This window comes from Phascolarctos cinereus, unplaced genomic scaffold, assembly GCF_003287225.1.
Source record: "Phascolarctos cinereus isolate Bilbo 61053 unplaced genomic scaffold, phaCin_HiC Scaffold_1;HRSCAF=81, whole genome shotgun sequence".
NCBI lineage: Eukaryota > Metazoa > Chordata > Mammalia > Diprotodontia > Phascolarctidae > Phascolarctos > Phascolarctos cinereus.
In genome coordinates this window covers 229459396-229485693 of record NW_027555514.1, presented here as the reverse complement: position 1 = coordinate 229485693, position 26298 = coordinate 229459396, and the positions used below count along the sequence as shown (strand labels likewise).

General features: G+C 38.1%; 1 protein-coding gene and 1 long non-coding RNA gene across 4 annotated transcripts in view; both read right to left on the bottom strand.

Moving 5' to 3' along the window:
- TBC1D30 (TBC1 domain family member 30) overlaps nucleotides 1-26104 on the bottom strand; it is a 119036-nt gene extending 92932 nt beyond the window's left edge. For 2 of the 3 annotated variants that reach the window (XM_020990191.2, XM_020990192.2), the window contains exons 1-2: nucleotides 25314-26104; nucleotides 11886-12050 (exon numbers count right to left, since the gene is read on the bottom strand). In XM_020990191.2, coding sequence (XP_020845850.1) covers nucleotides 11886-12050; nucleotides 25314-25884 — 736 coding nt within the window. In that variant the 5' untranslated portion in view covers nucleotides 25885-26104. The remainder of the gene's footprint in view (nucleotides 1-11885; nucleotides 12051-25313) is intronic. The other variant, XM_020990193.2, reaches the window with a different exon arrangement.
- LOC144454357 (uncharacterized) lies at nucleotides 23409-25303 on the bottom strand. The gene is made up of 2 exons (XR_013482741.1): nucleotides 25044-25303; nucleotides 23409-23768 (listed from the first exon to the last, which is right to left on the bottom strand). It is a non-coding gene; the product is annotated as an uncharacterized LOC144454357 (long non-coding RNA).
- Nucleotides 26105-26298: the final 194 nt, after the last annotated feature.

Genomic DNA, 26298 nt, shown 5'->3' with positions numbered 1-26298 from the left:
GTCTTCTTGGCAGAGATACTGGAGCAGTATGCCATTTCCTTCTCCAGCTCATTTTACAAATGATGAAACTGAGGCAAATGGGGTTAAGTGACTTGCCCAGAGTCACACAGTTAGTAAGTCTCTGAGGCTGGATTTGAACTCAAGTTTTCCCGACTCCAGGCCCAGCACTCTATGAACTGTGCCACCCAGCTGTCCCACCCAGGAGAGCGACAAATATTTATTAAATGCCTAAGTGCAAGGTATTATACTACATATAAAGGGTACAAAATTACATATGGAACAGTTGTCTTCCTCAAGGAATTTACATTCTACTATGTGACCACAGCACTCAGAGAAATATATTACAAACTGGATTTTGGGATATTAATGCCCTACATTTGCTTATCTCACTTTATCCTCACACATCCTTGCAAAATAAATAGGGCATATATTATTATCCCCAAATTATAAAGCTGAGGGCCAGAGAAATTAGGGGATTTGTCTACATGACACACAGCTGTGACATCTGTACACAGACATATTGTTATAATTGTTTTTATTGTTATTCATTTTCAGTTGTGTCCGCCTCTCTTCTCCATGACCCTATTTGGGTTTCTTCTTGGCAAAGATACTGGAATGGTTTGCCATTTCCTTCTCCAGCTCATTTTTGCAGATGAGGAAACTAAGGCAAACAAAATTATATGACTTGCCCAGGGTCACACAGCTACTAAGTGCCTGAAGCCAGATTTGAACTCAGGAAGATGAGTCTTCCTGATTGGAGGCATGGCACTCTCTCCACTGAACCACCTAGCTGCCCATACTGTTATATAGGATGGACATAACCGGGTTTATCTTAACTGTCATGATTCTCTCATCTACCCAGGCATAAGTCAGTACCAACCAAAAATATGAGAGTAGTGTAGAAAGCCTCTTTTCTCTTCTTTCTCCACCTGGTAGTGTACACAGCTATACATGGTTTCAAAGAGTAGAGCAAAAGTTCTTAAATATTCTATGAACTATTTTTAATATTGTGATAACTGTATCTCAATATAATTGACTTTCTTTGTAACCCCATGCATTTTATTTTAATGCGTTTAAAAACATTCTCCTGAGAAGAGGTTCATAGACTTCACCAGAATGCCCAAGCGGTCCAAGACACAAAGATGAATAACCCTAGGATTCTATTGCCATTGATTCTAACAAGAAATCATACTAACAAATCCTTCTCATTATCTTTTCTAGAAACCTTTTACTTATTTATCCTCCTGTGAAGAAATATCCACACCCTCCCCAGCTGTGTATGTCATAACTTCTGCTCTCTACAACACCTATTTGTTGGGTATTAAGTCAGCTGTGTATGCCACAACCACTTTTTATACCACCCTGGCAAAAAAAAAAAAGTTTCTCAAAACTGGCTTGCATTCCATTTTCACACCCTCATCAATGAGCAAAGAATAATTTTACTCCCTCCATTCTGATTAATAAAATATGTGTTCTCTTTCACTGACATATAAGTTACACTTACTAGCTGTGGACCTTGGGCAAATCACTGAACTCTGTCTACCTCCATTTCCTCATCTGTAAGTTGAGCTGAAGAAGGAAATGACAAACTTCTCAGGTATCTTTGTCAAGAAAACCCAAAATGGAGTCATGAGGAGTCAAACATGACTGAAATGACCGAACAATAAAATAAGTTACACAAAGTTGTAAAATAACAATATAATGCAATGGAAAGTTCAGTGGTTCTGAAGTCAAAAGACCTGGACTCAAATTCCTCTGACATTTACTACTTCTGTGGCCTTTTAAAGTCACTTCACCCTGGACCTCAGTTTCCTAATATGTAAAATGAGGTGGCTGGACTGGAAACCAAGTCAACGAGCACTTATTAAGTGCTTACTATATGCTGGGCACTGTGCTAAGCACTGGTGATACAAAGACAGGCAAAAAAAAAAAGATTATTAAGAAGAGTCATCCTATTGGGGGAAGACAAGACATAAACAAGGATTGAAAATCAGGAAGGAGGGAGAAGGTATGGGGGCTTAATGGTGAAGTCCAGAGAGTCAGAAGTAGAATTGGGAAAGGAAAGAAGGATGTCTGTCCTGGGCCATCTGACTAGGCTCATTAAGCCCCTTCCTTCCAGCTCCATACCTATGATCCTACTGAGAGAATATGTCAATTTCCCTCTCACCTAAGATCATTTTCCTCCACTCACTACCCTGATATCTCATTGCAGTATGCAGGTCATTCTAAAGACTGTTCCAAAAGAGCTCAAATATTATCACATCCTACCACCCTAGAAAGGCTTTGGGTTTAGGCCCAAAGATGGACTGCCATGTTTTTCATCCAAAGACTAGCCTAGCTAAATTCAGAGTGGCTTCTTTTAATCCACAGCAACTCATAAAAACAGTCTACTAATGCTTATATATATATATAATTTATTTATTTATGTATTATATTTATACACACATACATATATATATCTAATTATACATATAATTAGTGGAGGAGTTATAATTGCCATTGGTGGTGGGTGTATCCACAGTGATAAAAACACAGATCTTTGAAGGCTAAGATTAAGGTGCCAACCTACAAGTCTTGTTTTGTTTTTTTTAAGAAACTCATAAAAAACTAATTAGAGAAAAATCTATGTACAAACTAGGTACAGGTAAGACATTGTAATTCATTAAACTAGTGGGAAGAGTGGTCAAATGAAATATTAATCAATTTTCTTCTGATATTTTCAAAGATCTCTGATTTCATCCAAGTTGGTAACTCTTTCCCTCCATTGACGTGGAATCACAACCACTTCCTTAGCCAAAATGAATCTTCATCTGATGGCTGGCATTTTGGTGATTACCATGTGTAAGCACAGACTGCTCCACTCTCTGGGCTTGGAAAATTCTCCTCCTATTTTCCACAACAGATTAGTCTGAATGAGCATTTTCATTTTATTCTTTTTTTAAATCAAAATGCATAAATAAATGATGTAGAACCAAATTAAAGATTATGTCTGTCTGGCATTAACTATTGTGAACCTTTGTTCAAATATTTTGTTCAACTATTGAAAACCTTTGTTCAAATAAAAAAGTTCAACACCAAAATTTGGTTTATATATATCATTACTATATTATGTTAAACATCTCCAAGTTGTAGTTTATTTCATTAAAAATGCTATTAAATTCAAGAAAATGTGTAAAATAGATTTAATTTCATGTTAAACTGCAGATGATAGCAAATATGAAGTCTGGCTGGATTATTTCTCTTAATTCTCCCAGAATGTCTCACATAAAATATTCATGACTATTTTATAATTAGAGTTCATATTTTGTTTTGTTTTCTAATTATAAGCAGAATAAAATTTTATATTTTATAATTCTATAATAAATTTTAATTCGAAGCTTTGGGGACAAAGTTAACATTGTAGTTATTGCAAGCACTTATCGGAAAAAATCTAAGAGAATATTACAAATAATATTTTAAATTGCTATGAGGGTTCATACTACATTTCTTTCTGTTGAAAAGGATTTGTAGAACAACAACAAAAAAAAAACACTGGGAATCAGCTCTCTATCTGCTATCTTAATACAAACACTTTAAGAACCACAGTCATGGTACATCTTTTTCTTTTTTAAATAATCTAGTTCATATATCTTAAGCTATACTGAAAGTGACAAACATCTTCCATTTATTAGAAATCAGCTGGCCAATAATATCCCTTTGTAACATGTGCCTCAAATATAAATCCAGCTATAGTATGTTAGGTAATTTTGAAAGTCCTCCATATGGCTCTCTTACATGGTCTCTGTTCTTTTTTTAATCTCTAATTATGCTATTCTAAATTGTGTGAGTGATTGCAAATCCTTTGGAAGGAGCTGAGATAAAAATAAATCACTTGAAAAATCAAAGCAAAAATTAGGGCTCCCTCTTCTGGCCCTTAAATACAATTGTCTTTTCATTAAAGTAATACCAAAATGGGGGAGGGGAGGAGGGAGGAAAACCTGTCACTCAGGAAATGAGATCACAAGGAACCTCTACTTGCAACGTTGAAAGATAAAATTCTGGACATTAGGACAGGAAGAAGTTGTTGCTTTTAAATATCATAAAATATCAACAATGTATTAGAAATATTGTTTGTTTCCGTTCAGTTGTTTCAGTTGTGTCCGGCTCTTAATGACCCCATTTGGGGTTCTCTTGGCAAAGATCCTGGAGCAGTTTGCCATTTCCTTCTCCAGCTCATTTTACAGATGTTAAGATGTAACAAAAGAGAAAAGAGCAGTCTCATCTACAGCATGAGATGGTGTGAAAGAAAAAGCAGGAAAAAATATTCTTGCTGTAGAATACTTTGTGCAATTCGTGTTACAATAAAATTCTCTTATTTGGTCATACCCTGATTATACAAATTATATTAATGTCAGATCACGCTATTAATTACATATTGTACGTACAGAAAATCCCTACAAAAGACAAATTTGAGATTGAAATGACCAATGGCACAAATAGGCAATAAATGAACTTTCTTCTTTGTTAGTGTCTTAGCTAACCTTTTAAATAAAACCTCTGGTTCTACCCCAAACAAAAGGAGTTTCTCAGGGAGTTTCTAAGTCACAAGTAATCCTTCCATTTAAATACAGTAAATGTGATTGAGAAGAGGTAGGAAGTTCCTAGTTCTCACTGAGTCCAGAAAAAATTAAGAGGGGGAACCCTACCTAGCAAATTAATATCAACAGATGGCAACTTTTAACTTTAGGACCCTAGTTCAAATCCAGTAACATTCAGCCCCAACTTTACAACATATTTTTGTCAGGGAGAGGAAAAAGTTAGACTCATGAAAATTAGCAGAAGTTTACATCATTCTATCATGCCTGGAAACCATATTTGGTAGTCTCTTGATATAATATTCTGAGTTGCTTTATGAAATGTCAAAATGTTTGCTTGGGGAAATGCCAGCTAAAATGGTAGAACCAATACTCAACAAACACATGTTCACAGAAATTCCCTCTCCTCCTACAGGACCCATCCACTTTAGATAAAAGACTCTTACATATAAGGCAGCCCGGGAAATAGTCACCCACTTATGTGACCAATTTATATGAGGCATTTTTAGATAGACAGATAGATAGACAGACAGACAGACAGACAGACAGACAGATAGATAGATAGATAGATAGATATAGAGACTGATATGATATACATGTATACGCACATACACACACACACACTCACATATATATTGTGTGTATATGACTCCATTCCCCTTATTCGAAGTCTGCCTCTATATGGAAGAAAGGGCTGCTAAAATGTTCTTTATTCCTCTACAAAAGCTAAAGTTAAGACAATTACATTATTATAAATATTGTGCATTTAGCACCATTTTATCCCTGTTTTCTCTGAGCACAGGGTTCCCCAAAAGACAGCTAGGCTTTAACATACAAATTTATTTTCCTGATTCATTCAAGTGTTGCATATAAACAACCAATGCCATTTCAAAACGTTTCATGTTAGAATGTAATAACCCAACTTTGAGGATTATGTTATTGACAACATTTTATCAATTCTCCCTGCCCTAAACCCTACCAATTTTTCAGGAATAGTCACACCAAAGTAAAAGAAACCACTTGTCTCTTAACCTTCCAGAAAACATTTTTCTTAATTCTTCTCAGCATTTACCTATGGCCTTTAACAATTCTAGTGACTCAGGGCAGCTAGGTGGTGCAGTGGATAGTGCACTGGCCCTGAAGTCAGGAGAATCTGAGTTCAAATCTGGCCTCAGACACCTAACACTCACTAGATGTGTGACTCTAGGCAAGTCACTTAACTCAAATTGCCTCACAAAAAAAATGATAAATAATAACAATTCTAATCACTTTCACTGCAAGCCAATGAACAAATTTTTCCATAATCTGTTTGAGATTAAGAAAGTCTATGGGAAAGTGCTTTCAATTTAATAAAATTAAATTTAATAAACCTTTATTAATCACTTGCTATATGCAATGTACAGTGCTAGGTATTAGAGATACAAAGAAGAAATAAAACACTATCCTGATATAAGGACTACTCTATAAAATTAAAATGATATTATTATTACTGTAACAGAAAAACAAAACAATTCCTTCCCCCAAGGGGTTTTCATTCTAATGGAGTTTCACGTACTCATACAAGCAAATGGAAAATATATACAATGTAAAAACAAGGTACTAGGACAACCTGTGTAAAGATCTGGTGGCATCAGATGGAATATGGGAGGAATGGTCAATGGGTCAGTTTTGCTAGAATAAAGAATGAATGAAGGGGAGTCTGGAAAGGAAGGTTAGATGCAGGCTGTGAAAGGTTTCCTTGTTAAAACAGATGAATTTGCATTTGATCCTCAAGATAATGGGAAACCAGTTTTTCTAGATCAGCAGACAAGTGATGTGGTCAGACCTGAGCTTCAGGCATATCGCTTTTGCTATGTACTTAGTGACTGCTACGGCCATATACCAGCCATATTATGGCATCTTAGTGCTGAGAAACAAGAGAATTCTATTTAAATAAGAACACAAATTTGGTTATATTCTGGATGAAAGCATGTCCCTAAAAACATAACAAACAGGGCAGGAAAAGCCTTTATAGGTGAGTGTTTAAAAAAATGGTAAAAGAATTTAAAAGGATATTATTATCCAGTAAGAAGTTACAAAGACGAGGAATTCGGAGAAATGTGGGAAGAGTTATATAAAGTGATACAGATAAAAATAAGCAAAGAAAGTAACTTATATAATGTTCACAACAATGTCAATGAAAAGATCACCAAATGGGGTATAGAAATCTATCCTGCCCTACAGGAAAATAGAAGGGAGAGGGAATGTGGGGGGGGGTGGTAATAGAAGGGAGGGCAGATTAGGGGAAGGGGTATTCAGAATGCACGCCTTTTTGGGGTGGGGGAGGAGAGAGATAGAGAGAAAATTTAGAACTTAAAATCTTGTGGAAGTGAGTGTTGAAAACTAAAAATAAATTAATTAATTTTTAAAAAAAAGAAAAGATCACCAAAAGGAAACTGAACCAGTTGAGTAAATGAAAACCCATTGTGTAAGTGAATGTTGAAAACTAAAAATAAATTAATTAATTTTTTAAAAAAGAAAAAAGAAAAGGTCACCAAAAGGAAACTGAACCAGTTGAGTAAATGAAAACCCATCGTCCAAGAGAACAGATCATGAAGTATACATTCCCCACTCACAGCAGACATAAGGGACTATTACTAAGAGAGGATATTGTCAGAGGTGGCCACTGTATTAAATGTTTTTGCTTAATTATTTTTCTTTGTTACAGAGGGATTGGGAAGGGTGAATTAATGCAATGTAAGGACAAAAGTCATCAGCAAAATATATTTTTAAAAGAAAGAAGAAGTCTGTTACAACATAGTTAAATCCATAAGTTAATAGACTGAGATTTATTTATTCAAACCCTGGGCAAGTCACATAACCTGTTTGCCTCAGTTTCTTCATCTGCAAAATGAGGATAATAATAATAATACCTGCCTCCCAAGTTATTGTGAGGCTCAAATGAAATAATAATTGTAAAATGCTTAGCACAGTGCCTAGCACATAGTAAATGCTATATAAATGTTACCTATGGTTATTATAGAGGCAAGTAAGTGGCACAGTAAATAGACAGTAGGGCCTGGAGTTAGGAATACTCATCTTCATGAGTTCAAATCTGGCATCAGATACTTATCAGCTGTGTGACCCTGGGCAACTCACTTAACCCTGTTTACCTCAGTTTTCTCATCTGTGAAATGAGCTGGAGAAGGAAATGACAAAGCACTCCAGTATCCTTGCCAAGAAAAACCCAAATGGAGGACAAAGAGTCAGACATGACTGAAAATGACTGAATAATATGATTCTTATAAGGAGCTACAAGTATGATAAATTCAAAGAAATAAGAAGAGCTGTGTGAAGGGTTTTTAGAGTGAAGAAAACAGAAGCAAGAGAAGATACACACTGAATACATCTATGTACATAAGGACAACATTAAACAACAAAAAACTCAATTTAAATACAATGGTTTGTGTCCATACCATCGTGATAAATTTAAGGCACACAGCCTCTTCTTTGAACAATCAGTAAATGATGAACAGTACAAAAGTCTACAGTTGCATGAACCATCCATGGAATCATTTTTGGGCACTGTTTTGCATAATTTTTCAAGGAATCTACCTTGTGGTTTGTCTGTTTCTATTTGTCTGCTTTGGTCAAACAAATTTATCAAGTTAAAAAAAAGTTAGCCTAGGGAGGAATCAATCAATAGGAATTATTCTTACTGCTCCCCCCATTCTCTTCTCTAACTTCCATACCCTCACCCCATCTTCCCCCTCCCTATATACACCACCCTTGCCACCATAGAGTAGGGTCTTACTATAATGTATACTTATATAGTAAGGTCCTACTATAATGTATACTTGTATAGTAGGGTCCTACTATAATGTATATTTGTATAGTAGGGTCCTACCATAATGTATACTTGTATAGTAGGGTCCTACTATAATGTATATTTGTATAGTAGGGTCCTACTATAATGTATACTTGTATAGTAGGGTCCTACCATAATGTATACTTGTATAGTAGGGTCCTACTATAATGTATATTTATATAGCAGGTTCTACTATAATGTATACTCATATAGTAGGGTCCTACTACAATGAACTGAGAGGCTTGATCCAACTATAAGAGGTAAACAGTTATATCAAATATAGTAGAAATAAGATAATATATTGATTTTTAGCACATAAACTATACTTATGTTATTAATATTAAAAATAAATTATATATCTTATAAAAATATTACCTTATATACCTTTTAACAAAATAAAAAGATTAACCAAAGGTTGTATTGTTTTTCTTCTAGTTTTGAACAGGAAAAAAAAAATCTTCCATAAGACCTGAACAGAACTATATGAGAACTAGCAACTGGAGCTTTGTCCCGGGACACAAAATTTAGAGGTTTCTGATAATATTTACACTCCTTCACCATGATAAATGAATTATTAGTTAATAAGAATAATTATTTAAAATTGGAAGGCACCAAATTGTATGCTCCCTCCACCCACACCCATAGTTAAACTTCAGTTGAGCTCCTCCTTAGCCAAGATCTGTCCTACAAGCCTTTCCTCCCCAGCAATGGCCTCATTGTGGCCTCCTCCAATTGTCACGCACTTTGCCAAATTTCCAGCATTTTCTACATCGAGGGCACTACACAATGTGAATTCATGTTAAGAACTATAACCCCAAGGCAATGTCAAGTTATAAGTCTTCAAAGAGATATTTAATTATACATAGTATAGTCTCACTATGAAGGCAGGAACATCATTCAGAACACCCTATTCCCAGGACATTCTGGTTAACTCAAGTTTTACTATAAAATTATATCAAGAAATTAAAATTTAATAAGAAGATTAATTGAAAAATTAACTTTGGTACTTGACCACATAGAGTATGGACTTCTGTGTTTTTCAGCCAAATAAATAGAAATTGCATTATCAATAAATCTGGATGCCCTGTAAACTCCTAAGTATGCTTGATAACCACTAACAATATTCTCTAGTTAGTAATTCCGTCGTTTCCTGGCACGTCTCCCTCCCTCTCTCTTCTATTGCTCTGTGTATCTTCTACTTTCCACTGGAAACTTTGATGTAGGTAAACTAAACTAAAGACTGAGATAAATAAGAATAATAAGATAAGTAAGAAATAAGAGATGACAATACGAAGGAGAAAAGAGTAAAATATTAACTCTGAAATTACTAAAGTTCCCACTTACTAAAGATTCTTATCTCTTTGTGGCCCTTAGCAACTATTCTTCAATGGAGAGATACAGGAGGGTACAGTGGAAAGAGCACTGGGGTGAGAGTCAGAGGACCCGGGGTTCAAATCCCAGCTCTGCCATTTATTCATTGCATGTCATGAGACAATTCACTTAACCTCTTTGGGCCTCAGTTTCCCTCATCTGTAAAATGAGGAAGTTGGACAAAATAACCACTTACAACTCTAAGTCTATGGGTCTCTTATCCAGCAGCAGGTCCTATGGTGCTGAGTTATCAAAATCTGGGGCAGGATAAGAAAGAAAACAAACTTGGAGGAATACTGAGCATAAAAATGGAATCTGAGCCAACAGCTTTCACTGTCTGAAACTCACCAACCCCCCAAAATTAACTTTCATTGAAAAAAAATCCTTAAGTGGAAAGTAAGAGCAGATACCACGTCAAATGGATCAAATTTTTTTGAAAGAAATAAAATGCTCACTTTCATAAACTCTTGAAAGCTGCCTCAAGCATTTTAATTAAAATATACTGATCATACATGTAATTAGTATAATCATACCTGAACATAATGTTCGGCCATGCTGCATGTTAATACAAAATACAAAACAAAAGCAAGGAAATGTTAGTCATAGAACATACGTGAAGTTATTCCCAAGAGAATTATAGAATTCATACACAGTAAGCTTTTATTGCTAACTTTAACCACATCACTAATAGCTAGAGCATTAGCATAATCCAACAATTCATTTATAACTTGTTTACCTATACACACAGGGAGGCAGCATGACATAGTGGAAAGCTGACCTCAGAGTCAGGAAGACCAAGGTTCGAATCCTGACTCTGACCCATACGAGCTGCATGACTGTAACCAAATCTCTCACCCTGTCAGTGCCTCTAGACATTTCTAATGTGTAGAGTAGATGCCCAGCTGCATAGGTAAAAGGAATGTCCTGATCTTGAGCTCCTTGTAGCAATGAAACAGTGCCTCTGGTCCCTCCTTCAACAACAACAACAAAAACCTACATACAAGAACATCTAAGAGGAAACTTCAGTTTACAGAGAAAAATAATTCTCCTTTTAGTTTTAGGGGGAAGGGAACAGAATAATGGGGAAGGAAGGTAATGAGCTTTGATACAGTGCCTCCTATGCGCAAAGCTTTGTGCTAAGCACTTTACAAATATTTTATTTGGTCAGAACTTCAAAACGATTATTTCAGAACAAACTCTCTCTTTTTAAAAAGTCAAGTGCTTAACTATTTGGCATAGCAACCAAGAAATGAGGGGGAACTCTGCTACTGTACATTAAGGTTGTTTCTACCTGATGCAAAAAATTGAGTGGAAAATGAAAATTCTAGTCGAGGTTTGGCATTGTGAGGGAAGAGGTAATATCAAAGAACATTGTGTCAATACCCAGAATAAGAGAAACAAGACTTAGACACTGAAAATAAACCTTCCTTCTTCCTGGGAGAATGGGATGCAGCTGGATAACAGTGATAATGATGGTTGTGGGGTTACATTTATTACCTATGAAACACTTGTAATTATGTAACGTTATGTATGTATGCAATATAATGTAAATATGTAATACCTATGTAACCTTGGGCAAGGCATCTAGACTCCCCGGACCTCATTTTCTATATCTCTAAGTAATGTAAGGTTTGCAATGCATTTTACGTAATATTATATCACTCGATTCTCACAACAACCCCGTAAAGGAAGTACTACAAGTTTATCCGCCCCATTTCATTGATGAGGAAACTGAGGCTGAGAGAGTATAAGAGATTTCTTGGGAGCGGTGGTCACTCAACTAATAAGAGCCTGGGGTGGGATTCAAATCCAGGTCTTCCAGACTCCAAGCTTAACCCTCTACCTACTACACCATGTTGCTCCTCTGTTAGTCATTTTAATTCATACAATGAAATAGATTAAATACTTTTAATGCTATGAATGGAAACATGATTAATATGCATCACAAATAGAACATGACAATACTGATATTTAAAAGTCTGATTTCTCAAGTGACAAGCTTCCATGGAAAGCCTTGGGCCCCAACTGTCGCGGCATCAAATTCCCCCAAGGGTGGTCAGCAGGAGATGCTACAGGGATTCAGTGGTACTTACTTCTCTTCTGGGACACAGCTTGTAAGCACGCCGTCACGATGTCACAGTTCTGCTGCACTTTGTGCTGAAGCCGATCTTTTTGCTTCAGGTGACGAAGCAACTTTGCCGATTGAAGAGCGATGCTATACGTCAGCTCTCGAAGAGTTGCCTTCAGTTCACCAATATCTGTTATCAAGACAAATGGACACATAAACGTGATCTCCACCTGCAGAATGGTTTCTAGACCATAGATTTTTAACCTGGGGTCTATGAACTTTTTTTAAAAATATATTTTAATAATGTTAAATAAATTTTAAATCTATATATGTTTATAATATATAAGTAAATGATTATATCATAATTTTATAATATATTTCTGGTTATATATTTACATGTTTTATATTTATAATTTTATAATATAAATTTTAAAAATATTTTGATAACTGCATTCTATTGTAATTAGCTTCCTTTATAAATCTGTGCTTTTTATGAATTTAAAAACATTATTCTTAAAAAAAGGCTCTCTAGACTTCACCAGACTGTCAAAGGGGTCCAAAACTCAAAAAAGGTTAAAAACTCCTATTCTGTAGACTAACCATTTAAACGAATTAATCCTAGTCACCCAAGATTATACGCATCTATTCAATCATACACATCCTCCCCAAATATGCTAACATAGCATTCTATACTTTACTGAACTTTCACATTATACAATACACGTTAGTCCTATCTCCCCTGCTACTAATAACAATAATTGTTAGTATTTATATAGTGCTTTAAAGTTTGCAAAGCATTTTATAACTATTATCTCATTTGTCCCTACCCTGGGAGGCATTATTTTCATCCCCATTTAGAGATGAGGAAACTGAGGCAGGCAGAGGTTAAGTGACTTACCCAGGGTACCACAGCTAGTAAGTGTCTGAGGCCTGATTTGGACTTGGGTCTTAGCCAATTAACAAGTGCATGCTTTGTGCCAAGTACTGTGCTGGATGCTGGAAAATAAGCCCAATGAGAATGGTACAGCGAAAAGAGTGCCAGTTCTGTAGTCAGAGGATCTGGGTTCCAATCTCACCTCTGATACTTTTCCATTTACATATGGAAACTTGGGCAAGCCACTTGATTTCCTTTGGCCTCAGTTTCCCCGTCAGCTCTAGATCTGTGATTCCCTTAGATAGCAAGCAGGGACCACACCATGTTGGGGTTTTTTGTATACTCCACAGCGACTTCCACAATCTTTTGGCTCCAGTCCTATGATTTCATCTGTGTGGGGGCACTCCTGATGTAGAAATTCCTTCCCCTGCTACCGATCAGCAATTTATAACTTATAGTGTCAGAATGTTACTGAGACGCTGAGATCCCCATGGTCATAGGTGGAATGTGTCAGCAGCAGAATTTGAACCCAGTTCTTCTTGACTTCAAGGCCTTTAAGCTATATTGTCTACTATGCCATACTATATTTCACCTTACATATAGCAGGTTCTCAACAAATATTTCTTGAATTGAAGTGAATTGAATCAAATCATCATATGCTAATGGTGTAAGTAGTCAGACATTCATTCTCTAACTTGTTTTTTTCTATAAATTTCCTTTGGCACCAATCAATCAGATACTAAATATCTAGGTACATACAACTCCAAAAAATTCTATTGTAGTACTAGCACACATATTTAAACTTACCTAAAAATCATATATATACAATTTTAATCATGAAAGTGCTTCAATGGTGAGTTTACAAACCAGGATCATTTCTGACTTGATAATAACAATAATAACTAACATTCCTAAAGCACTTTACAAATTGCTTTACAAATATTTTCTCATTTGATAAATATTACTTTTGTTAAAAGCCCCAAAACCTACCACTTTTACCCATAAATACATATAAAAAGGCCTCCTATTCATCTACTCACACACCTTTTTGGCACATGAATATGAAAGACGTGCTTTTTTTAATATGTAAGTGAATGTGACAATACTCATTCTGGCTACTTTGAAAATAAAAACCCAAGGCAGTTGAGCAATTTCTTGACCTTCAAGTATTGTAGGTAACATATTTCATCTTTGCAAAAAAAGATAAAGGATGTGCCAACATTTCCAGAATTTCCAATTTATCCAAAGTGACTTTCAAAAGGACAGAAAAGGCTCCAGAGAGACAGTAGATCACAGTAGGAATACTAATAAGCAATTCTCTACTGTTACTTTAAAAACAAGCTTAATGTTTTCATTAGTTGTCAAGAGTATGACTCATATTTTGAGATGCTAAGTCTACTACTGTTCTTGGCATTAACTAGCCTCATTTTGAAGATTTGTGTCCCTCTGGACAGAATACTAAAAAGTAGAGGCATCACCTTACTGACAAAGGGCTATAGAGGCAAAGCTATGCCTTTTCCAGTAGCCATGTATGGCTGTAAAAGTTGGTCTATGAGTAAAGCTGAGTTCTACATAATAGAAGCTTTCAAATTGGGGTACTGGAGAAGACTTTTGAGAGTCCTTTGGACAGCAAGGAGATCAAATCAGTCAATATTTAAAGAAATTAATCCAGGCTGTTCACTGGAAGGTCAAATATTGTAGCTTAAATACTTTGGCCACGTAATGAGAAGATGGGACTCACTGGAAAAGATTCTGATGTTGGGAAAGATTGAAGGCAAAAAGAAAAGGGGACAGCAGAGGACAGGATGGATAGATGGTGTCATGGAAACAACGAACATGAACTTGGACAGACTTCAAGAGACAGTGGAAGATAGAGAGGCCTGGTGTGCTTTGGTCCATGGGGTCACAAAGAATCAGACATGACTGAACAACAACCACAAAAATTCCAGCCTGTATCTCTGAATTTGTTGAAGCCTATTATTTAGGAAAACTTGGAAGGACTTTAAGGAGGACAGAAATGTTCTAAGGGGAAAAAAGTAATTTGAATAAAAGGTTAAATGTTTCCATGAAAAAGGGAATGCTAAGGAATGGATTAAAATCTCATTACTTGGATATGAAATCCAAACTTCTTACCCTGCTATTCAAGATACCTATAACCAGGTACTCTCCTACTTTTCCAAACTACTCCCCACTAAATGTAGAATCATACCAAGTCAAAAGGATCTTTTCTCCCTCCCGAGACCTTTTTCATACTTTGGCCCTCTCCAATGTTTTTATCACAATTTTATCATAATTGCTAACAGGGAAGAGGCTGACCATCAAGTTCATTAGCATAAGGAATTCCCAGTGTGGAAATAGCCTCCACAATGAAAACTTGTCTGTAATCTATAGTTACAGAGAGGGTAAGTGACTTATCCATGATTATTCAGCTATCAGAAGCAGGAATTGAACTCAGGTCTTTCTGACTCCAAGGCCAGCTCTCTAACGATTACACTAGGCAAACTCTCTCTAGACTACCATTATAGTTATTTTACATAATATATTTCTTTATGTGTTAAAGCCTTCCCACTGTTGATTATCTCCAATTTATCTTGTTCATAGCTTATTTGTACATAGTTGTTTTTCATGTTGTCTCCCCAAACAGACTATTAGCTCCTTGAGAGCAGGGATTGTCGTCTACCTCTCTTTGTATTCCTTAGCACAGCGCCTGCTACATAGTAGGTGCTTAATAAAAGTTTTTTAACTGACTACTAGATTGTAAGGACTATGAATATAGGGATAAATGTTATTATCTTTGAACTTCCCCAAGTAGCCACCACTTCAAATCAAGAAGCATTTATTGGGCTCCTACTATGTTTCAAGGCATCCTGGAGATATAAGGACAAAATTAAAAAACAGTCCTTGCCTTTAAGGATACAACATTAAAATAAAGAAGTAAATATAAAATGATCTGATGAGTGAGAAAGCATAAACAATCAGGTGGATGATGAAAAGAAGTGGCACTGGAGTTAAACCTTGGGGAAAAAGGTAAAGATTTTAAGAGGCAGAAGTGAGAAGGACATACCTTGCACATAGTAAGCATTTCATAAAGTTATATTGAATGAATTACAGGTATAATGAGGGAGGGGAGGCAGCCTGGGCAAAGGCACGATGGTTTTGTACACAGCAGGTGTTTAAGAAAGTGGGCACTGAATGACTATAAAAAAATGGACTTAAATGATATTAAATAAAGATTCAGTAAGACTTAAGGAATTTTTTTCTTGCTTTTACTTTAAGGGTTTCTACTAGAACAAGCTATAAATGGAGGTCAGTTCTTCATTTGTGGAGTTTTTGTTTTTGTTTTATTTTTTAAATAAGGAACCAAGAGTCGGGAGAATATTGTACACAGTAACAGCAATACTGTACAATGATCAACTGTGAATGACTTAGCTCTTCTCAGCAATACAATGATCCAAGACAATTCCAAAGGACTCATGATGAAAAATGTTATCCACCTTCAGAGAAAGAACTGATGGAGTCTGAATGCAGATCAAAGCACATTATTTTTCACTTTCTTTCATGGTTTTTTTCCCTCTTTGGGTCTGTGTCTTCTTTCACAACATGATTAATATGGTAATATGTTTTGCATCATTGAACTTATATAACCTATAACAAATTGCTTATTGTCTCAGGGAGGGGAGAGGTGAGAGAGAGAGAAAATTTGGAACTCAAAATTTTTTTAAATGAATGTTAAAATTGTCTTTACATGTAACTGGGGGGAAATAGATTTTCAAAAATAAGGAGTTAATTCCTTTGAATGGTTATCATATTCTTTTGCTTGAAAAAAGAAAAAAGTTGGGTAGGGAGAGAGGGGAATGTAAGTAGAAATAACGTTATTATCTGGAATCAAGTCCATATTAATGCAATTGCTTAACCAATGTCATTAGTAATAATGGTGTTAGCCGTTTGTCCCAGTGGATAGAGAGTAGGCCTTGGTATCAGGAAAACCTGGGTTCAAGTCTTGCCTCTGCCATATATGGGCTGGAAAAGTCACTAATGTGCCCCCAGGCAATAGTCTAAGACTATATAAACTTCCTTGATAAAGAAAGTTCCTTCCCAGGCACTCCCTATGAGATAAAAAATAATAGGATAAGATGAAAAAAGAAAATGAAATAATTATAGTATATAGCAACCGGCACTTATATTATGCCTTAAGGTTTGCAAACTACTTTACTATAGATTAGATTATCTCACCAGAGCCTAACAACAAAACCATGAAATAGGTTCTCCAGACTTTCTCCATTTGTGAGATAAAGAAACTATGAATTCCAGACATGAAACGGTTTACCACCTGTGTGATCTTGGGCAAAAGCTTCCCAGGCCACTGTTTACTCATCTGTTAAAAGGGAGATTGGGCTAGTTGGCCTCTAAAATCCCTCCCAGCTCTTAATCTGTGAGCCTAAGATCCTGTAACCTGCCCAGGATCACACAGTAAGTGTGGATTCAAACCCAGGACTCCCCAACTCCAAGAACAACAGTGGTTTGCCATTTCCTTCTCCAGCTCATTTTACAGGAAACTGAGGCAAACAGGCTTAAGTGACTTGTCCAGTGTCACACAGCTAGGAAGTGTCTAAGGCCAGATTTGAACTCAGGAAGATAAGTCTTTCTGACTCTAGGCCCAGCACTCCATCCACTGAGCCACCCACCTGCCCACAAATTGATTACTTGCACCCAAATTATAGTATGTGAATATAATAGAATATTATTGTAGCATAAGAGATGACAAGAAATCTGGAAGACTTGTATGAACTGATGCTGAGTGAAATAGAACCAAGAAAACAATTTATATAATAAAAACAACATTGTAAAGAAAAACAACTTTGAAAAACTTTAGAATGAACAACCATAACTCTAGAGGACTGAAGAGGAAGCATGCTGCCCACCTCCTGACAGAGGTGTGTCCAACTCAAGGCGATATAAGGAAAGGACCTCACTAAAGAGCATTCCCAGGTTACAAAAGGTGTTTATCTGTGGCAAAAAGATAGGGATTTGATAATGGGTCTTAAGCAGGGAAAATCCACACTTTAGGAGAATAGTTGTACCTACCAGAACTATATCTTACCTGAAGAGAAGGGAGGCATGAGTCCCCCAAGAGCAGCCAGCATCCAGAGAGGTATAGAACAAGAGGAACCAAAAATAGGATAACATGGCTTGGGAGTGGAAATCATTGTAAGATTAGAGGGTAGAATAGGACCTCATGACTTAGGACATGGAGTGACTCCCACCATATGACACTGCTTCCATCTTCCATCTTCCATTGCTTCCTTTTAAGAAGTGATATTTCTAGAAGCAAGGCACAGTAGAAGATAGGGAGACTAAGGTAATATTTACAAAGGCAACATAAAAGATCTTAAATGTAAACCTCAGAAGGTTTACTCTCTGGAACATGGAAAGAATAAAGAAGGTGTTGTAGTCCACTCTCGACTCAGGCTAGTCTGGCAGTTAAAATATGAGATTAAAATAAAACAAAAACACTTACAGACCATCTAACAGTTAACAAAAATAGGATTAATTAGCCATGTTGTTCAATTGTGTCTCACTCTCTGTGACCTTACTTGGGGTTTTCCTGGCAGAGATGCTGGAATGGCTTGCCATCTCCTTCTCCAGCTCATTTTACAGATGAGGAAACTGAGGCAAACAGTGTTAAGTGACTTGCCCAGGGTCACACAGTTGGTAAATATCTGAGGCCAGATTTGAACTCATGAAGATGAGTCTTCCTGACTCCAGGGTAGGCTCTCTATCTCTGCACCACCTAGCTGCCCCTAGGCATTAATTAGCCAGTATATACTCAGTAAGGATAAAGCTCTCTTTCAAGGAGATGCAGCCTCACTCATTTTCATTCAGAAATTCATCTGACCTACAAGATATGGTGATTTATATAGCAGTGGGACATTTGCCAAAACCCAGGGGCACTGACTGCTCCTATATAGCCAAATCAATGGCTCAAGACTTTGCTTCCTAGACCAATCAATTCTTAGAGACAACTTTGTCTTTTAGGGAGGGAAAAAAAAAAAACCTAGCCTGGCCTACATGGCAGGAACCCACATGGGTACTGTTCTTACCACAAAGGATATAGTCCATGAATTAGGTAATAAAATTCAGACTATAAGAGAAGAGAACTAATAAGGAGGGCAAAGCAAATTAAAATTCCTGGGGAAAGTTCACAGAGAAAGGAAGGAAGGAAAGAGGGAAGGAAGGAAGGAAGTAAGGAAGGAAGGAAGGAAGGAAGGAAGGAAGAAGAAGGAAGGAAGGAAGGAAGGAAGGAAGGAAGGAAGGAAGGAAGGATAGATGGACAAAGAACAGAATGAATAGATAAATGAATAAACACATGGATGGTTGGATGGATGGAAAGAGAAAGTAAAAATTGAAGTAAATTCAAAGAACTTGGATAAGGGCCAGTAAACAGAAGAATGGGCAGAAGCTACAAGAACAAATTGGCATTAAATTAATGTAAGCACAACAAAATACTGACAATGGAAGAAAGGGATAAAAACCACAAAAGAAACAAATAGAGGAAAATATAAGTCTAATAATCTTAAGTTTAAATGTGAATAGGCTAAACAAGAGAGTAAAGCAAAAGAGAACGGTGGGATGAAGAAGAAACCCAGACTTTAAAATTTGAAAAAAAAAAGTTCAATGGAATAAATTCAGCAAAGAAGACCTAGAAGGAATCAAACATAGAAGTATCATATTTGATAAATTCAAGGGCAGCAAGTGCTTGTATAAGGACTTCTTAGTTGACAAAAACTGCTGGAAAAACTAAGAAGCAGTCCAGCAGAAATTAGGTTCTGACCAACATTTGACACCATATGCCAATGTAAGTACCAAACGACTAGATGTAAAAGTACTTATCCAATTAAAGGTAGGAAGTGCTTTTGCAGCTATGATTAGGAGAGTTCTTGACCCAGTAAGAGATAGGGATGATTATAAAGGATAAAATGGATAGTTTTAATTATATAAAATTGAAACTAAACTCTTTCAGAAAGCCATCTATGATCAATGTCTCCATTTCTTTTCCTCTCGCTGTCTTCTTAATTCTCTACAGACTGACTTTTCACTTCATTATTCAACTGAAACTGCTCTCTCCAAAGTTAACAATGATCTTTTAACTGCCAAACTAATGGCCTTTTATTAATCCTCATCCTTCTTGGCCTTTCTGCAAACTTTGGCATTATCAATCATCTTATTCTGCTAGATACCTTCATCTCTCTAAGTTTTCTAATACTGCTCTCTCCTGGCTCTCCTTTTACCCGTCTGACTGGTCCTTTTCAGTCTTCTTTATTAGATATTCACCCAGGATATACCTTCTGAAAAAAAGAGTATACGCTAAGGATCCATCCAGGGCCTTTTTCTCTTATCCCTCTATATTATTTTACTCGGTGATCTCATCTGCTTCCATGTATTCAATTATCCCTATGCAGATGATTCCCTAGTCTATTTATCCAGCCCTAATCTTTCCTAACAGGTTTCACATCTTCAACTGCCTACTGGACATCTCAAACTGAATATTCCATAGACATCTTAAACTCAACAAATTCAAAACTGGACTCCTCACCTTTCTTCCGAAACCATCCCCTTCTCCTTACTAATCTGTTACAGTTAAGGGCACTGCCATCCTCCCATCACTCAAGCTGGAAGTATGGGTGTTCTCCCCTGACTCTCTCATATATACCCCATCCAATCAGTTACCAAGTCCTGTTGATTCTACTCCCAACATTTCTCGTATACTTTCCCTTCTCCGACACTGTCAGAGAGGGCAGACCTAGGTGGCTCTCTATTGCCCCCAGAATCAAATGTAAAATCTGTTTGTCTTTTAAAGCCCTTTATAATCTGATCTCTTTCTACCTTTCCAGTCTTCTTGTTTCTGCTCTGGCCAGAAACTCTAAGGGTGTCCCCCCCAGACTGACTCTTTTATGAAGACAAACTAGGCCATCTTTTACCTCAATTCTTTCCTAGCCCTTAATTACTGAATGGGCATTGCCTCAGACAAACTGAGACCTGGGAAAGCCCTTAGCTTAAAAAGGCCAAAGTCTCCCATTGCATCTGGGGCCATCACCAGTTGCCTTGACCTATGTCTTGCCACTGGACTTGATGACTCTAGAGGAAAAAGTAAGGCTGATGACTTTGCACAGTTCTGCCTCACTTAAATCCAATTCACTTGCAAGTCAAGACATCACCCTCCTGATGTCTCTGGTCCTCTTCGAGAACAAAGGATGAACAACAAAAACCACCTTACTGCCTCCATGTGCTCTGTGATCCCATAACAGTGGCCTCTTCCTAGAACAAGACACTCCATCTCCCAGATTGGTGAATTTTCACTGGCTGTAGCCTATGCCTACAGTTCTCTCTTTCCTTGTCTCCACTGGCTTCCCTGGCTTCCTTCAAGTCTCAGCTAACATCCCACCTTTTAGAAGAAGCCTTTCTAGATACCCTTTAATGCCAGTGCCTGCCTTCTGTTGATTATCCCCAATTTATCTCGTATATATCTTGTTTACCCATAGTGATTTACATGTTATCTACTTCATTAAATTGTAAGCTCCCTAAGGACAGACTTTTTTTTTTCTTTCTTTGTGTCCCGAGAGCTTAGCATAGTGCCTGGCACATGGTAAGTATGTAATAAATGCTTGTTGACTTGTTGAAAAGTTTTTGCAAAAACAAATGCAATTAGAATTAACAGGGAAACAATTAACTGGGAGAAAAATCTTTACAGCAAATCCCTCTAATATAGGTCTGATATCCAAGATATTTAAGGAACTGATTCAAAAAATAAGAACAAGAATCCTTCCTCAACAAAAACCTAGAATGACAGAATCTGAGAGCTAGATAGGATCTCAACAGCTGTCTTTTGTGTGGTTTGTATCCAAACCACAGACAAAATGAATCACCACACAAGTGGTCACCAAGCCTCTGCTTGAAGACTTTTAAGGAGGGGGAACCTACCACCTCCTAAAGCAAGCCATTCCACCTTTGGACAGTTCTAACTATTAGGAAGCTTTTTCTGGCATCAAGCCTAAATTGTCTCATTTGCAACTTCTATCCGCCTTCATCCTTTTTTTCCAGATTAAGTATATTCAGTTTCTCCAACTGGTCCTCATATGTCATGAATTACAAGCTTTATACTATTCTGTTTGACCTCCTTGGGACACTATTCAGCTTAGCAATGTCTTTCTTAAACCATGGTGCCCAGAAATGAACACAATACTCCAGATGAAAGCTAATAAGAGAAAAATAATGGACTTATCATCTCCCTGGAAACTCTGCCCCTCTTAACTCAAACCAAGTTTTTCACTCAATTTTTTTGCTGCCACATCACAACTGCCAATTGAGATTGAGTTTTAAGTCCACTGAAAGCCCTAGATCCTTTTCAGAACAGCTCTTGTCCATCCATGCTCTCCTCCATCTTATATTTATGAAATTGGTTATCATACCCAAGTTAAAGACTTGACATTTATTCCTATTGAATTTCGTCTTTTTATATCTAATCCAATGTACTAATCTGCCAAGATCCTTCTCAATTTTGTCAATGTGTTAGCTATACTTCTTAGAACTGTGTCAAGTGTAAATCTGATGAGCATGACATCTCTGACTTTATTCAAGTCACTGACAGAAATGTTAGCACAGGGCCAAGTCCAGAGAAATGATAAAATGATAGGAACAAGCAGTTTTCAAAAGATGAAATACAAGCCGTCAACAATTAGAAGATAAAATGTTTCAAATCACTAATAAGAAGAGAAACGTAAACTAAAAACAACTCTGAATTTAAACCTCATACTTATCAGATTGGTTCAAGTGATAGAAGAAGAAAATGTCCATTGTTGGAAGGGCTATGAGAAGAGAGGCATTGTTTGTAGACTTGGCGAATTGGCTCAACTTCCTAAAAAGCAATTTTAACTGTCCCCTCTAAAGTCATTAAACTGTGTATATCCTTTAATCCAGTGATACCACCATGGCATGTCTATTCGAGAAGTCTATGATAAGACCAATACCTACCAGGGTATTCTCATAGCTCAACATGAGCTAGGCCAGATTGTTGATTGGTTGGTTGGTATAGTTTCTTAAATAAATAAAAATAAAGGAAAAGACCATGGGATATGGAATCAGAGGCTCTGGCTCTACCATTCCCCACCACCTGTAGAACCTCAGGCAAGACTCAGCCTGTATAGGTTTCAGCACCCTCATCAATAAAATGAAATAGATGGATTAGAAGGTCCCTTCTAAGGTCCCTTCCAACTCTAAATCTCTGAAATTATATTACAGTGCAACCCAACTTTAATTCTACTAGAGTTCATGACAAGGAAACAAAGTTTTTCGATAAACTGCAGGTAATTCTGTCCCTTGAGTATAAACGATTTTAAACATAGATTTTTGTGAAAGACTAGCACACCAGTAGATTTTTAGAAGAAAAACTATTAACAAAGTTACACTTCATCTCTTCTTTAAAATCAATTTACCAAACCTCATTTTCCACTGGGAAATTAATACCAAAAACATCCACAATAGGGAAAGTGGACTCCTCAAGAATAATAAGGGAGTTCTGGATCATAACTTTTAATGCCGGATTTTGCTGGAATCTAAGGAAACCATTTCTTCATTGAACATCGGGCAAAAACAAAAACCACAGATGGGGCCAAAAACTCAGATAAAATGAAATCTGTGTATTTCCAGCTGACACTGATGGCAGGGGGAGGTACCGGGAGTCATTCACAACAATGAGTTAGGAAAAAAAAAAAGTCTTCACCAGGAAGCAGAGGAAACCCAGAGTTGTTTATGTAGATTTCAGAAAGCTAACAGATTTATTCATTTCCTTTTAAATTTTTCTGGCACCAGTAAGGCTGATTTTTACAATGAGGAGACAAGAAGCCATTGTGTTCTCCTCTTTTCTCTCCTAGTGTAGTCAATTTAGCACAAGGACAGCAGTCGCAAGAAATGTGGTTGTTGCCTAGCAATCTGTTATCCACACCGAGCTTCATTTTATTACATGGGGGCTTGTTGTTCCTAGAGAGGAAAAAATATATTTAATAACTATTAGTACAGAAAAGCCGTGCCCTTTTGAACTGGTGAGGAAAATCTAAATAAAGATATTAGCACCTTTAACATTATACATTGGTTTGGTCATAACAAAAGCAACACTAGATTGGCCTCTCTTCCCTGGGGGAAGAGAGGACATTTTCCCCATGCAGATCCTCTCAAACCCACTGACAAAAGGTACCAGTTAAATCCTGTAATATCTCAATGGATAGACAACTGTCACTCACTATTAGGAAAATGATTACCTAGGGAGTCCCCTTAGAGGGCCTCTGAGCTCTGATAGAAATGAAATTCACATACTCTGATTCTCAACTGCTATGACCAGTTAACTGTGCCTCAGTAAACACTATTAAAAGCCAGGAAAGGAGGTTGGGTGTTTGTTTAAGTTAAAGCTTCAGTAATCACACAGACCTATAAGGCCACTCTTCTGCTGGTGCCTTCTGTCATTAACTTCAGAAAATCTGTAAGACAACAGGATATATGTGTAATGGGCATTGTATTTCCTGCCTTCCCAGTAGGTGGATGGGGTGGGGAGCAGAATTTGGAACTGAAAATAAAAATTAAGAAAGAATACAACATGAGACACACAGCATGGAGCTGTGGGCTGAATTGCTGCCTTTGGAGCCAAGACAACCTGGGTTCAAACACCCACTGTGAGATCCTAGATAAGTCGCTCATTTTTTCTTATTTTAGCCAACTCATGTAAAACTATAGCAGAGAAGCTGCTGACTTGCCATAGTACCTGGGAGCTCCTTATATTAATGAAATCACAGATCCCACCCCCCTCCCTCTACTTCAGGGGTTCTTAACGTGGGATCTATGAATTTGAGCTGCTGTTGTTGTTGTTGTTGTTTAACTTTGATAATTTCAATATAATTGGTTTCCTTTCTAATCCTATGTATTTTATTTTATGCATTTACAAACATTTCTGGGAAGGGGTCCATAGGCTTCACCAGACTGCCAGGGAGATCAGTGACACATACACACAAAAAGGGTTAAGCAATCCCTGTAAGTGAACAGCTGCTCAAGTAGAATTCACAAATTCCACCCCAGGAAAGAGGAGTCAATTAGGCTCAGATTTCGACAGGCAGTTTAGGAAAAGCGTCAGAAACTGCTGTTTGGTGATGAATGCACCTGTACCCCAGGTCATAGCAGAGGAATTCTCTAGAGACGCTTCTCTCTAAACCCACTAAAAGGAAGCACCTGAAGAGGAACTTAAAAACAGGATATTTGCGTTCCTACCTAATTCAGATACTGCACAGCCCAGCCCCGACTGAACAAAGAGAAAAGGTTTCGTTTAGCTTGCTTATTTGTAGAGCAGTTACTAAAGTTTCTTCCCCAGAAGCTCAGAAAGAAGTCTAGGATGCGCAGGAAGGGAGCAGGAAAGGCAAGGAGGGTTTGGTGGGGCGTGATTGGCAAACGCGGGCAGGCGGCAGCTGGAGTGGGATGGAGTCCCTATCCCGAGATGGTGCAAGCCCTGGCGCTGTGCCCAGAGGGCAGCCCCTATCTCACCTTTCTGCCCCAGGTACTGGAGCTGGTGCCTCTGGCTCTGCCTCTTCAGCAGCTCCTGCAGGACGCGGCCGCCTAGGAAGGCGTCGGAGCCGCCCGAGGCCTCGGTGGAACTGTCCACGCTGTCCTGTCGTCCCCCGCGTCCCCGGCCCCAGTTGCCCCCCAACCCATCGTCCTCCTCTGGGCAGCTATACAGCTCAGTGAGCAGCCCGCTCACCAGGGACGCCGTGCTGCTGCTCGACCTCCCCCACGGGGGTGGACGCTGCTCGGGATCCTCCTCCCACTCCGTACTGTCCTTGTCCCCGCTAGTTCTCCCCGCGCGTAGTAACTGCGCCCCTCGGGACAGTGGGTCCCGAGAGAGTGATGAAGTTTTCTCCTCCTCCTCCTCCTCCTCCTTTTCCTCATCCAGGGTCTTCCTCTGCTCCCGCACCCCTGCCCCGCCGATCTCAGTTCCCGAGAGCTCCTGGTCCTTGGGGTCTCGAGAAGAAGCTGTCATGTCCCTGGGGCGCCCGCGTCCTCCTCCTTTCCCCGCACTGGCGAGCTTGCCTGGGCGCCTGCGGCTCCTCTGGCCCATGCAGCGTTCTGGGCTCCCGCCGGCCGGACAGTTCCGGGTCGAGCCGATGCCACATCCCCCGGCTGGGGGAGCTCTAAGCGTCCACTAGCTCGAGATCCCTGAAGTGACCGCCTCCGAGCCCGCGAAGGTAGACGCCCTCCTTGATCTGGGCGCCGAATAGGAGTGAGAGCTCTCCACACCACCCGGTTACCTGGCGTTGCACCTGCTCTAGTGAGGCAAGACTCTGCCGAGCAAAGGCTTTCCAACAGGCAGGAAGGTAAAAAACGGAACGTGGCAGGAACAGGATGGAGACAAAACTTAACACGGGGACGGGATTGGAGACCAGGTGCAAGCCACCTCCACCTTCACCAGGCACTTGATTTAAGCGAGAGACGGGTCACCGACAAAATACAATACCCAGGAATAATTTAATGG